The 14,134-nt window shown below is 38.8% G+C and overlaps 1 protein-coding gene and 1 pseudogene across 1 annotated transcript; both read left to right on the top strand.

Annotated features, from left to right (window-relative positions):
* Positions 1–206: 206 nt before the first annotated feature.
* On the top strand, positions 207–4,319 carry LOC131227952 (beta-glucosidase 43-like). The gene is made up of 11 exons (XM_058223770.1): positions 207–468; positions 862–920; positions 1,223–1,298; positions 1,450–1,521; positions 1,712–1,799; positions 1,921–2,173; positions 2,430–2,545; positions 3,086–3,300; positions 3,388–3,419; positions 3,506–3,608; positions 3,758–4,319. Exons 1-11 carry the CDS (start codon positions 252–254, stop codon positions 4,042–4,044), a joined length of 1,518 nt encoding a protein of 505 aa, XP_058079753.1. The 5' UTR covers positions 207–251; the 3' UTR covers positions 4,045–4,319.
* A 5,070-nt stretch (positions 4,320–9,389) lies between these two features.
* On the top strand, positions 9,390–11,503 carry LOC131228039 (beta-glucosidase 44-like; annotated as a pseudogene).
* The last annotated feature ends 2,631 nt before the right edge of the window (positions 11,504–14,134 follow it).

Here is a 14,134-nt window from a genome sequence, read left to right as displayed (position 1 = left end):
CTTAGCTAGAGCTGACAGAACGGATGGACGGAGTAGATTTTCCCGCAAAATTCACGGTGGCCCACTTAGCTTCCGAGCGCAAGAAATTTCAAGATTATACACGTAACTAACCAACCCGAGTGTAAGGAATTTTAAAATTCAAGTATGCGGAATTTGTGTTGGATTTTATCTACGATGTAAGTTTTTTATTTATAAATATAGGTGGGCTAAAATAAAAAGACAATCCAAAGGTTTTGCTCATAGAGTGAAATATGAAGATTATTATTAGTTATACTTCCATCTTTCTCATCTTGTTTCTACAATGTTGTGTGCATGGCCACCTTTATGATACTGGAGGGCTAACTAGGAAAAGCTTTCCGCCTGGATTTGTGTTCGGCACAGCGACTTCGGCGTATCAGGTTGAAGGAGCGGCTGGTCCTGAGTATGGCCGTGGACCGAGCATTTGGGATGTGTTTGTTCGTTATCCAGGTAATCTAATCATAATTTGAGTTCTCCCTTCTAATCTTGTTTTTGGGTTTTATTTATTTTATTCTACATTTTTTTTAAAGGTTTGGTGTTTTAGTTCTTTGCGTCTTTTCTTTTTTTTCTTTTTTCTTTTTTTTTAAAGTTGAAGGGTTTGCTTTTTTCGCTTGTCACTATATAGTTGAGTAGTATATGTGGCTTTTCGCTTGCAAAAAGCAGTGCCCATGATTTGGTAACGTAGGCTATTGATCAATTGTCCTCTAATGTGGATAGACAATGCTTTAAAAATCTCTTGCAAAGAATAATATTAGCCTTTAGATTATTATTTTTTTGTATTCAATTTTAATTCTTTTTTCTCTCTTTTGCATTCTTAAATTCTAAATTCTTTTATTTGGACAGGAATTGTCGCAAATAATGCCAACGGAGATGTTGCGGTCGATGAGTATCACCATTATAAGGTACTAAATAGATAGGCTTGTTTATCTAGGCATCCATAGATATGGATACATATATACTTATGACTTCACATACATATATAATATATGTATATGTCTGCATATATGCGTAGATGAATTTTTAATGCAATAAATATTGTTAATTCAGATAATTACATGATGATTGCAATGGATATTGTTTTATGATATTTTGCAATTCTATTTTGAGTATAAATTTCAAATTTTACAATTAATTTTATCATGCCCGGCCAAGTGACAACCTAACACACCTGTTTTTGTGTTTTCTAAATGTTGCAATCTTGCAGGAAGACATTGATCTCATGGTAGATATGAACATGGATGCCTATAGGTTCTCCATTTCTTGGTCAAGGATCTTCCCAGGTTTTTAAAGACAAAATCTCTCTTTGATAGATATAGATGGGTTGGAAGTCTGAATCACAACCCAGTGCACTTTATAAACAATCAAGAAGTTTATATTGTGGCTTACTATGATAGAAAATCTCTTATAAAATAAATTGTTTCTAATATACAGAGGGCACGGGTCGTGTGAATGAGCAAGGGGTCGATTACTATAATAGATTAATTGATTATATGATTGAGAAAGGTATTTTCTTCCCTTCATCACTCCTTATTTTTAAATAGTTCACTCTACAACCCCTTGGGATCCATCAATTTTTTGAGGTAGCTTAATTAGAACAAGTGGCCTTACTATGTCAACCACATAGTCCATATTAGTGAGTAGTGAGAACCTCATGGCGTTGACACTCTTTTATTTTGAAATTATGTCAATGTAGGAATTACTCCTTATGCAAATCTCCACCATTATGATCTCCCTCAGGCCCTTGAGGAGAAATATAAAGGCTGGCTCAGTAGACAAGTTGTGTAAGTTTCTCATTATAACATTCTCATGCACATGTTAATAGAGAGGGAAATCATACAATGCTCGATTGAGATTTTCTTTGACACATGTTAGCACACTCATAAAGTTTGTGTGGTACAACAGTGAAGATTTTGCAGATTACGCAGAATTCTGCTTCAAGACATTCGGTGACCGAGTAAAGAATTGGTTTACATTTAATGAGCCACATGTCATTGCCAACCAAGGCTACGATGGTGGGAGCTTTGCCCCTGGGAGGTGTTCGGCACCCTTCGGAAATTGCACATCTGGGAACTCGGCGACAGAACCATACATTGCAGCCCATAACTTGATTCTTTCTCATGCTGCTGCTGTGCATCGGTATCGTCACAATTACCAGGTAATTGTTAATATAATGTATATCTTATATCATCATATATCCCAATAGTCATAAGGTGGACCTCTCCATTCAGATTCACTTTGCTAGAACTCATGTGAACAAAAGCAATAAACAGATTAAGGAATGTTGGTGGTCTATATTTAGTGCACACTACCTATTGGATAGCTTCAATTTATGGGATGTCTCTGAATTCCACCATTTTCTTGTGATTGGTTATTCTTAGATAGTTTTGTTTTTTATGGTGTTAATATTTCAGAAATGCCAAAATGGGAAGATTGGAATTTTGTTGGATTTTACTTGGTATGAGCCTCTCACTAATAGCACTGATGACATGGCAGCAGCTCAAAGGGCAAGAGATTTCCACCTTGGTTGGTATGTATTGTTTTCCTAGGCTAAAAATCTTAAGACAACACTATTAATTTAATACGTCCTAACATGGATGACTATGAAAAAATAACCCAAATTAGGAGATCCTACCCATTTCCATTGGATGTGGACCATTTCTATTCTTTTTATAAACCCTTTATCTTTCGGCCATTGATTGAAAGGTGGAAATACATCAGGTGGGAGCCAAGATACAACTATTAATCTGATGGCCCCTATGAAGAAGTACTATCTCCTAGCCATTTTACATTGGTTAAGGATCATTTACGTACTAAGTTCACATTTTCATGCCACAGATAAAGGGTTAGGATTTACCCATCATTGACTACTTGAATTGTCCATCTGTAGTGGGGCACATCCAATTAATGGACTGGAATCTTTAGTGGGCCCCACAAGGTTAAGCCTTCTTTACTAACATAACAATGTTTAGAAAAAGAAGAGAACAATTATATCATTCCCTTTACTAAGGGAGATTAATAAGTTTCTTTTTGTGATCATTCTTTGTGGGCCATTATTGTAAAATCACAGGTTTTTGCATCCTATAGTCTACGGTAGATATCCGAATAACATGCGCCAAATCGTGAAAGAGAGGCTTCCAAAATTTACAAGTAGTCAAGTGAAGAAGGTGAAAGGATCTATCGATGTAATCGGCATTAACATATATTCTGCAGCTTATATATATAATCCCAATTGGACACCAACGAATATTGATTATCAAGCGGATTGGAACGTCGGATGGGCATGTAAGTCTCTTTTTCTTCAACTCAATTTTCTTTAGACATTTTAAGCTATATATATAATAAATTGAATAACTTTTTTTTTTATGGTAGTTGAACGTAATGGTGTGCCGATTGGACCAAGAGTAAGTGAATTAAAATTTTGTTAGGTTGTAGATTATGATTATACTCTTAAGTTAAGTTATATTGATTGAAGAATAAAATAATGCAGGCACACTCATCCTGGCTCTACATTGTTCCTTATAGTATGTACAATAGTATCAAATATGTGAAGGAAACATACGACAACCCAATCATCATAATATCTGAAAATGGTAAGATTAACACCATCTTTTGACAACTATATTGGCCAAGTTGGCTCACCAACTTAAGTCTCCACCACTACATAATATTTATGTATTGTAACTCAATTGTGTTACTTAATTTTTTATACATGCACCTAATTTTTTTAATGGTTTTCTAGGAATGGACGATGCAGCCAACCTCACACTTGCGGATAGTCTAAACGACTGGACTCGGGTTAGTTACTACAGAGACTACATACTCAATATGAAGAAGGCGATAGACAAGGAGGGAGCGAACGTAATAGGTTACTTTGCATGGTCACTACTTGATAACTTCGAGTGGCGATCTGCCTATACGTCGCGGTTTGGATTGCACTACATTGACTATAACGACAATTTGAAGCGAATTCCAAAGATGTCAGCAAATTGGTTCCGAAAGATGCTCTACAAAAATCATACGAATTAAGCACAAGAGTCACTATTAAGCCCTCTTTCTTTTTATGCATGAACCATTTTTTTTTACTAATTTTGGTATACAATATGCTTGCGTATCACCAAAAAGTAAAAGAAATGGTTGTGTTTATCGAAAAGATGGGGCGGAAGTTCGGCTTTCATTCAATATGATTAGGAGTTGATTAGATGATGTCTTTCGATTTTCTGATTTAGTTGGTTGGTTAGTTTATATTGAGTTGTACTTAATTAGGACGTCTTCTTTCGAACAGTATTTGTTAATAAAATGCTTATGCACATTGTGCTTTTGATATCTAGGGGTTTATATAGCTCTTTTTTTTTTTTAAAGACCGAAAAGGCCCCCAAAAGTGACTCTGCACAACCCTATGCTAGAAAGGTGCTTTACAACGAATGGGAAAAGGGGAAAGAGGGGTCAAGGGAATCTAACAGCGCCCAGCCCCGCATTGTTCAACACCAGCTCTCCTCTAACTAGCCTCAGGAGAGAGGAGCAGCTTCTATAGATTCTATCTAGGCACCTGTCACTTGCTAATCTTGCTAAAGCATCCGCACAGAGTTCCCCTCACGGAAGATATGAGAGAAGGATATGTTAAGGCTTCATCTTATGTGCCAGATTTCTCCTAGATTTTCCAGGGAGTGAATGTTGTTAGACCCTCCGTTGCTTCCACAATAACTTTTGAGTCAAACTCGATGACAATGTTGGCAAGCCCGAGGCTGGAGCAGATGTTCAGACCATCAAGCGTGGCCTGGGCTTCTACAACCGTGTTAGAGGCAGTCCCATAGTACCTATGAAAAGCGAAAATGAGCTTACCCGAGTGGTCCTGGCATACTCCTCCTCCTCCACTCTCCCCTAGGGTTTCTACAGCTCTAATTACTCTAATATTTACATAATGTGAATCATTCCATCTTTGGCTTTTGCCTTACTTTTTTGTCATGAATGGGATGGTTCAAATTGGTTGACGAAAATGATCATCCTAATGCATGATGGGTCCCAACAAATACATGAATCAAATCATTGATTGGACCTCTTTTTTGTTTCAAAGATGCTAACCATCAATATTTAATGTTATTGATTAGATGGTTAAGATTATTGGATTTGTATGATTCTAGCACCTAATGAACAACCAAGATCAACGTATTTAGATCTGGTGGACTCGTGGTGGCACACTCCAGTTACTCTCCCGACCTAGATTCGGGCCCACATTCTGCGGGTGGATTCTGCACTTCCAACAATGATGATTCCTGAATCTGGCCTCATGGCCCATCAAGGAGGTTCTCTGTGAAATCAGCCTAAGATGTGGTCAAGGTGCACGACAAAAAAAAAAAAAAAATCCTAGTTTAAATGGGTGTGGCACCCTTTGCTTCCCCCAAAGATCTCAATGTTTTTATGGAGGGTATTGATGCATGCTCTGCCCACAAATCAGGGTTAAAAGTCGGGCGGGTTCAACTCGACCGACCCGTGACCGACTCGACATTGGGTTGGGCTTGGGCAGGATGTGTTGGATTTGGTCTTGAGCTTGGGCTATATAAACACCAACCCGATAGAGGTTGGGTTGGGCTTGGGTTGAGGTCTTGGGTTGCCCGAGCCAACCCGAACCCGATCATTATATAAGTTATAAATGATAATTGAGTGTGGATCGTCTGTGTTGAAGGCAATAGGAAATTCCAGTGCCGTCAAGTCTTATTGGTCCATGCCATTTCCAATGACTCAAGCTAACAAGATATGCTAGATTTCTCTCTCTCAAATATATTGCGTACTACACAACATGACTTTTAAATGAGTAGTCCTATATTTTAGCTTGTTTGTTTAGAGAAAATGAAGTTCTTTACCATAAATAACTACATATTTAATTAATAAAATCATAGGTACAAAAAATAAAACATGTATTGAAATATAATAGACTAATGTAATAATGAAAATATTAACATGTATCCACCCGACCAATCCGATCAACCCGACCAAGCCCGCTTGGGTTGAGAATTCCCAACCCGAGGTTGGGTTGGGTTAGGGTTGAGGTATAGGAACCTTGGGTTGCGCTAGGGTTGAGCATCAACCCGACCCAACCGGCCCGACTTTCAGCCCTACCACAGATGAGTGTTGCAGCTTGGGTCGAAGCTCTCTCTCTCTCCCTCCCCCTGAGACGTTGTCCCACCTCTTCTTGCATGGGATCCTCGCTCAGGTGGTCTGGAATCTCTTGGCCAGCCTACTCGACGTCACCATATCTATCCACTCCTCCATCCAAGACCATCTCCACTGGTGGTGGTCCACAAATGCTCAGCCACCCCCCTTCATCTCACGTCGGCCTTCCTGCTCTGGGAAATATGGAAAGCTAGAAATGGGGCTAGATTTGACGGCCAAAATATATCGATCCAAGGTGTTTTTTGGAGAGTTCACTGGTGGTTAGACACCCTCTCCTTGCTGCCCAGGCCTCATCCTACCGCCCCTCCCCATACAACTGATCCTTCCTCCCTGCCACAACATTGACAGCTCTGCCATCGGAAATCCAGGGCCAACCGGGGGTGGTGGAATCTGCAGAGATAACAATGGCCTTATGATGTTTGCCTTTTCCAATGGGTATGGTGAGGCCTCTAACAACAGGGCAGAACTTTGGGCCCTAAATGATGGAATGGAAATGTGTGTCCAATTCAGGCTAAACATAGTAGTTTGTCCCAAGAGAGCCAATTTTACCACCTCTAATCTCCTCACTCTGGTTAGAGGTAGATATCTTCTGGACAAAAATGAGATGGGCTCTATTAGGAAGTTCAAAAGGTTTCATTTGTATAGGATATGATAGGCGGGCCAACCTCTTTGTCCCTGGTCCCCGCCCGAACATCCTCATTGTATATTTTGCCTCATCAATGATATGATCTTGAAAAAAAAAACCAAGATCAACGTATTGGACTTGTCTTAGTATACCAATGCTCCAGTGAAAATTAAAACCACACCCTACTTAAATGGAAGGAAAAATAGGGGCGTACATTGGGTGTTATAAAAACAATGATATATAACCTTATTTTCTTCCCTAAAGTATAAATAAAAGTAGTGTTACTTTTGAATATGGGTCCACTATAGAGCCAGCCACTATAGAGCCAGCAATGGGTATGCCTGGCCATTTGGTATTGAGCATAGCGAACCCCACTTGAATGGGCTTAAGCCTGATTTCCAGCACCCATAGACATGGATTTAAGACTAAGTAGCACTCGGTACGACTTAATCTAGTTTGACACCACCCCCCTTCATCCTTGACTCAATGAGTCATTCAACTCGGGACAGAACAAGTCGAGAACTGAGTCATCGAATCATTTAACTATTACCCAACTAACTTTTAAGTCACTTTGAAATGAACAAGCCTAGGCCCAAGCTGCAACCGGTACCATTTATGGTTGTCACAATTTGTTTTGCGTTCATATTCAATGAATTAATTCAATGGCCAGGATTGACAATTGAATCATAGCCCACTCATGGAAGTTCCATCCGACAGAACGTCAAAGGATGCCCCATTCGTTCAGGACTAGCAAAATGCTGGTTGGGGGTATGTTGAGTGTCAAATTTTGCATATTTCCCCTTGTTTATATCATAGTTTTATGAACGTGATAATGCTTAATATATATATTTATGCATGTTTCTCTTGCAAGGTATTTTCTAGTGCTTAAGGTGAAAATGATGCTAAAAGTATGAATTTGATGGTTATGCTAACAGAATGGTGCATGTCACATTCTTTTATTTTGATGGCAATGTTATGATCTCCCTTACACCTGGAGGAGAAATATAAAGCCTGGCTTTGTAGGCAAGTTATGTAAGTTCCTTATCCTAACACTCTCATATCGATCTTAATAGAGAAGGAAAACATACAACATTGGATCGAGATTTTCTATGGCCTAAAAGAAAAATGTCGATCACTATTCGAATGGTGGGCTCCATGGTAAATTGGGAAATTCCAAAAAATGTAGCCCATTTTAAATATAAAAACCCAAAACTTGATACAACTAAATATTCAATTAGGTTATGTTGACTCAAAGACAAAACTAAATTTTAGGGCGTGTTTGGACGAGCGGATTAGGTGGGAGTAGAGTGGAGTATGTGGGATAGGGTTTTGAAATCCCACCCTGTCCTCCTGCAGTTCTGTTTGGGCGGCGTGGTATTGATGATGGATGAGAGTGGGATTTTGGCTTCGGGAGAGGATTCGGTGGATTGCGAATCCCGTCGACTGGAGGAGGTTGGTTTGGAGCCGGACGAACCGACTCTGTTTACGCACATTGTGCAGCGAAGGGACTATCCACACCGTCCATTCTGACGTCATGGGAAGGGTTGTGACCCCCTTTTGGAGATTATGGACGATTTGGATTGCTGATCTGATCACCACCAAGATCGCATAATGGCCCACCGAAGTCAGTTTTCACAGACGTAGCGATTTGCCCAATTTCTTGCGCTGCGCTGATGGTGGGGCCCATGATTGATGTCTTCAGGGAAATCCACTCCGTCCACTGAATGCACGTCGAAAAACTAGTCGAAAATGTTTGGTTTCGGATTGAATTCAGTGTAGCCCACAGAATCTTTTACTCCACCATCCATCTTGCGTTTGACGGTGGAAATCGTGTCTGCCTGTGCGTGGGAGGATAAGGTCTCCATGGGTATGGTCGGCCCCACCTCCTGGACGCATCGGACGGTTCCGATCATCGAACCATCCATGATGGTGGCCCATTACACGTCCCAGCAGGACCCAGTGCGAACGCTGACACTTTTGAAATCCCATCCCGTCCGCCCGTCCAAACACGGCAGTAGATGGGCGATGGATATAGCAATCCAGTAGGATTGCATGTAATCCACTGACAAACCCATTTATGATATGGGAAGCCGTGCAATCCATCCTAATACAACTCACTCCCACCTAATCCGCGCGTCCAAACAGGCCCTTAGGATTGTTAAATTCTGAAACTTAAGGTGAGTGAATGACTAAGATCATATGATTGTGGCATGGGGCATTCCATGATGGGGTCTACAAAACCAGTGAATTGATCAATGTTCATGTGGTGAAATAGTGAAGATTTTGCAGATTATGCAGATTTCTGCTTCAAGACGTTTGGCGATAGTGAAGAACTAGTTTACGTTCAATGAGCCACATGTCATCGCAAACCAAGGCTACGATGATGGGAGCTTTGCCCCTGATAAGTATCAGGTAAATGTTAGTCCAATGTATATCTTATATCATCATATATTCATGTAATCGGGTGGGTCTCTCGGTACACTTTATTAAAAATCAGGTTTACAAAAGCAATGATCGGATTAAAAAAAAATGTTGGTGATCTACATTCAGTGTACGCTACCTGATGATTAGGAGTAGATTTATGATATGTTTCCCATTTCCTACAGTTTTCTTTTGATTAGTTGATTGTTTCATAGTTATGGTTTTTATGGTGTTGATATTTCAAGAATGTCAGAATGGAAATATTGGAATTTTATTGGATTTTGCTTGGTATGAGCCTCTCACAAATACCACTGATGACATTGTTGTGGCCCAAAGGGCAAGAGATTTCCACCTTGATTAGTACTGTTTTCCTTGTCTTATAATCTACCCGGTACTAATTTAATGGGTCCCAATATGGATGGATATGAAAAAATGACCAAAATTGGGAGATCCTACCCCTTTACATTGGATGTGGACCATTTATATTCTTTTTATCAACCTTTTATCTTTGGGCCTATGACCAAAGGGTGAAAATGTATCAAGTGGGAGCCATGATCCAACTACTAATCTTATGGGCCCAACATCAATGGCTATGAAGAAGTGTCTTCTGGCCATTTAACATTGGTTAAGGATCATTTCTGTACTTTTTGTTGAACTTCATATTTTCAGGCCACTGATACAAGAGCTAGGATTCACTCATCATTGACTAGATCCATCTGTAATGGCACACATCCTATTAATGGTATGGAATTTGTAGTTGGTCCCATAAAGTTAATCCTTCCTTGCTAATCTAAAAATGCTTTTTGAAAGAAGAAGAAGAAAAGTTCCTTTTTATGATCTTTCATTGTGGGCCATTGATGTAAAATCACAGGTTTTTGCATCCTATAGTCTATAAGTACATATCCACATAACATATGCTAAATCGTGAAAGAGAAACCTCTAAAATTCACAAGTAGTCAGGTGAAGAAGGTGAAAGGATACATCGATTATGTCAGCATTAACCAGTATACCTCGTACTATATATATGATCCCCATTTTGGGAAACCAGCCTATACGGATTATATTGGGGATCAGAATGTCAGATGGGCATGTAACTCTCTTTCATCAACTTAGCAAAAAAAAATTAGACACTTTAAACTGTGTATAGTTGTCTAACCTTTTTTTTTAATGGTAGATGAATGTAATGGTGTACCAATTGGACCGAAAGTTTTTAAAAATAAAAAATAAAAAAAATAAAAAATCATAGCTACTTTTTAAAGTGAATTTAAATTTTGTTCTCGGTATGCTTGTATTAGGTGTTGTTGCATGTGTTTGGATGCTCAATCAGAATTTCAGTGTAACTCCATAATGCAACTTCTTCCTCATTTTAGTTATTACAATTCATTTCAATTGGGCATTTAAATGCTCTCTAAGGTGGTTTGGCTAAAATCCTAGTGCAATGTTGTGATTTTATTTTAATTTATAATTTTTAACCATGAGAGAACCAATTCATCTAGGTGGGAAAATTTTCATCATCCCACATAGTATATTACAAAAATACACATGCACATGTGCTCCAGTGGACTGGATCTCTCTAAGTTCATATTCTTTTAGTTGTATTGATGGAAGAATGAACTAATACAGGCACACTCATACTGGCTCTACATTGTTCTTTGGGGTATGTACAGTGCTATAACCTATGTAAAGGAAACATACAGTTCTTTGGGGTATGTACAGTGCTATAACCTATGTAAAGGAAACATACAGTAACCCGGTCATGATAGTATCTAAAAATGAAAGATTAACACCATCAAGTAGATTGGCCAAGTTGATGTAACTGGACTCGGCAACTAGCTTTTATACAAGCACCTAATTTATTTTTTTTAATTGTTTACCAGGAATGGATGATACAGCCAACCTCACACTATCGAATAGTGTGCACGATTAGACTCGACTCAGTTAATATAGAGACTACAACTCAATCCGAAGAAGGCGATGGATGATGGAACAAATCTAATTGGTTATTTTGCATGGTCATTGGTTGATAACTTTGAGTGGCGATCTAGCTACACGTCGAAGTTTGGACAGCACTACATCGATTATAATGACAATTTGAAGTGGATTCCAAAGATGTCGGCACATTGGTTCCGATGGTTCCTCTACAGGAATCATAAGAATTAAGCATAAGAGACACGATCACGGCCTCTCTTTTTATGCATGCACCACTTTTTTTACAAACTTTGGCATACATTAAACTAGTGTATCACCAAAAATTAGAAGAAAGGGTTGCATTTAGGGTGGAAATTTGACTTTCCTTCAATACGTTTAATAGTTAATTAGATGGTGTCTTGAAATTTTCGTACAAGATGATTAGAAGTTATTATGATTTCCTCTTGCATTTGTTATTAAAATGCTTATGCACATTTATTATATTCATAAGTATACATATTGGGTTTTTACGCCTTTCATATTTGGGAGTTTCTACACTCTAATTGCTCTAATATTTATATTAGCAGATGTAATTCAGTCCATCCTTAGTTTGGCATGATGGCATGATTTGGATTGCCTGATAAAAATGATCCTTAACAATCATAAGAAACCCATGATGGGTCTTAACAAATATACATTAATCAAATGGTTGATTGGACCTATTTTTTGTTTAAAAGATCCCGCATGATGGTTCCGAACAAATACATGAATCAAATCATTGAATATGGGTCCCGTTGCCACTAGATACATAATAATGTATGCCAGGTGGAAATTAAAAGCATGGCCCACTTAAATGGGAGGAAAAATATGGGCATATCTCAGGAATTATAAAAACGATGACTTGGGTATGACCTTATCTTTCTTCCCTAAGTATAACTAAAGTAGCATTACTTTTGAATATGAGTCCACTGAAAAGCCAACAATGGGCATGGCTGGCCATTTGGTTTTGAGCCTAGCCTACCCCACTTGAATGGGCTCGAGCCTGATTTTCACATTCAATGAAAAAAATTTGATGTCTAGGATTGACTTTTGAATCATGTCCCATCTATGGAAGTTCCATCTGACCGTACATCAGAGGATGCCCCCATTGGAGGGAGTCAGTTGTGATTTGAGGACTACTTGCTCAGTATATATGCTAAGGAAGAACTACGTCCACAGTGCTATTTTTTTTTAGAGTAGAAAAAAAAAAAAAGGTTCAACATCCAACTACTTCTAGAACTGCTTTTGAGAAATGGTCTGTGATATCTGCAGGAAGAGTACTAGAGCTAACATGAACACTTCAAGAGTCCTCCATTGCAGTTACATTCATTATCCCAGTCTAAAATTTGAACTGATTTCGGTTTATGATTGAACATGGTTTGGGGCAGAAAAGGGATCTCTTTAGAGAGAGATTAATCGCTTCTAAATATGGATGCTTAGGAGGAGGGTGGTTTACGGAGTAGTCACGCAACTACAGAGCATCAGCAGCTTGGAAAGTCATTATAGCATTCAAGGAAAATGTGGCTTTCTCATTTGGTAATGGAGGGAGGATTTGCTCTTACTTTCCCAACTATTGCTAGTTTGGCCCAGGACCAAAGCATTATGATCGAAGGATGTTATGAGGTCTATGTTGAGTAAGCAGTGTGGACTCTGCCTTGTCTATGTTTCCTTTAGGATGAGGAGGTGGACGGGTATGCCGCTCTCATAGAGCGGTTGCATGCTTGTAGACCTTCCTTTGGTGAAAGTGACAGATTGATTTGGACTTGAGACAAGTCGAGTTGCTCTTCAATTAGGTAGTTCTATTTCATGCTTCAGAAGGGTGGAGAGAAGATGGGATAGATGACTCAAGTTGCTCTTCAGTTGGATCCTTCTAAGTCATGCTTCAGAAGGGTGGGGAGAATATAGGATAGATGACTCGCGTGTGGCACTAGGAGGGACCCACCTCTGAGAAGCAGAATTCTGATGAACGACAATCTCCATAAGCGCTCTATATTCATTCCAACTATTTGCCTTATGTGCATGCATGTCCAATGCTTATAAGTCGGTTAACCATCTTCTCATCCATTGCCCTTCTGCAAGCCAAGTATGAGCTTCTATTCTTGACGCTACCTCAACGCCTTTTTGCAATGATCGCCATAGCATTGATTGGGTTGTATGTCATGTTGAAATCTATTGTTACATTTCAGAGAGAGAGAGAGAGAGAGAGAGAGAGAGAGGTAAACTATAAATAAATAAATAAATGAGATTGAACGTGGCTTTAAATACCAAGATGTTTACTGCAACTGAGTTAAAAAATAAAAATAAATAAATAAATAAAAGATTGAACGTGGCTTTAAATACTAAGATGTTTACTGCAACTAATATATTGCAGATACATTGGGTATTCTACGTACCACAACTGATTCATCTGCAACAACGGTTTGTGGGCTTTGAGAATTTCAACTCTATGAGGTCTCCCTCCCTCCCTCCCTCCCTCCCTCTGGCAACTCCCACTCATCAAGTGGACCACACTTGTATTTTTCTATTTATCACTTCCTATACATTGTTTTCTATCCAACCTATTAGGAGGATTAGACTTGAGACCCTGAACTATGGTCCATCTAGTTTGACTTGAGACCTTACATACACATATATAAAAGGCTCCAAAAGGACAAGGAAAAGGCCCAAAAAACCACAGGGGGGAAGTAGAAAGAAAAGAATTGATAACCAAAGGTTGAGGGTCTAACTGAAGTTATGGCCTTTGATAGAATGAAACAGCAAAACAGATTGATGTAGCTAACTCCAATTAGTTGAGATAAAGCTTATATAATGATCATTTTTTATTTGGAAAGATAAGATGTACAATATTTTTACAGTACTTTTTTTTTTTTTTTTTTTAAGTTACATACACCCAATAATTCAGTTGTATCGATACAGATATGATACATGATAGTTTCCCTCTACGTTATGCCCCAT

Source organism: Magnolia sinica, chromosome 15, assembly GCF_029962835.1.
Source record: "Magnolia sinica isolate HGM2019 chromosome 15, MsV1, whole genome shotgun sequence".
NCBI lineage: Eukaryota > Viridiplantae > Streptophyta > Magnoliopsida > Magnoliales > Magnoliaceae > Magnolia > Magnolia sinica.
This window is presented reverse-complemented; position numbering and strand designations above follow the sequence as displayed.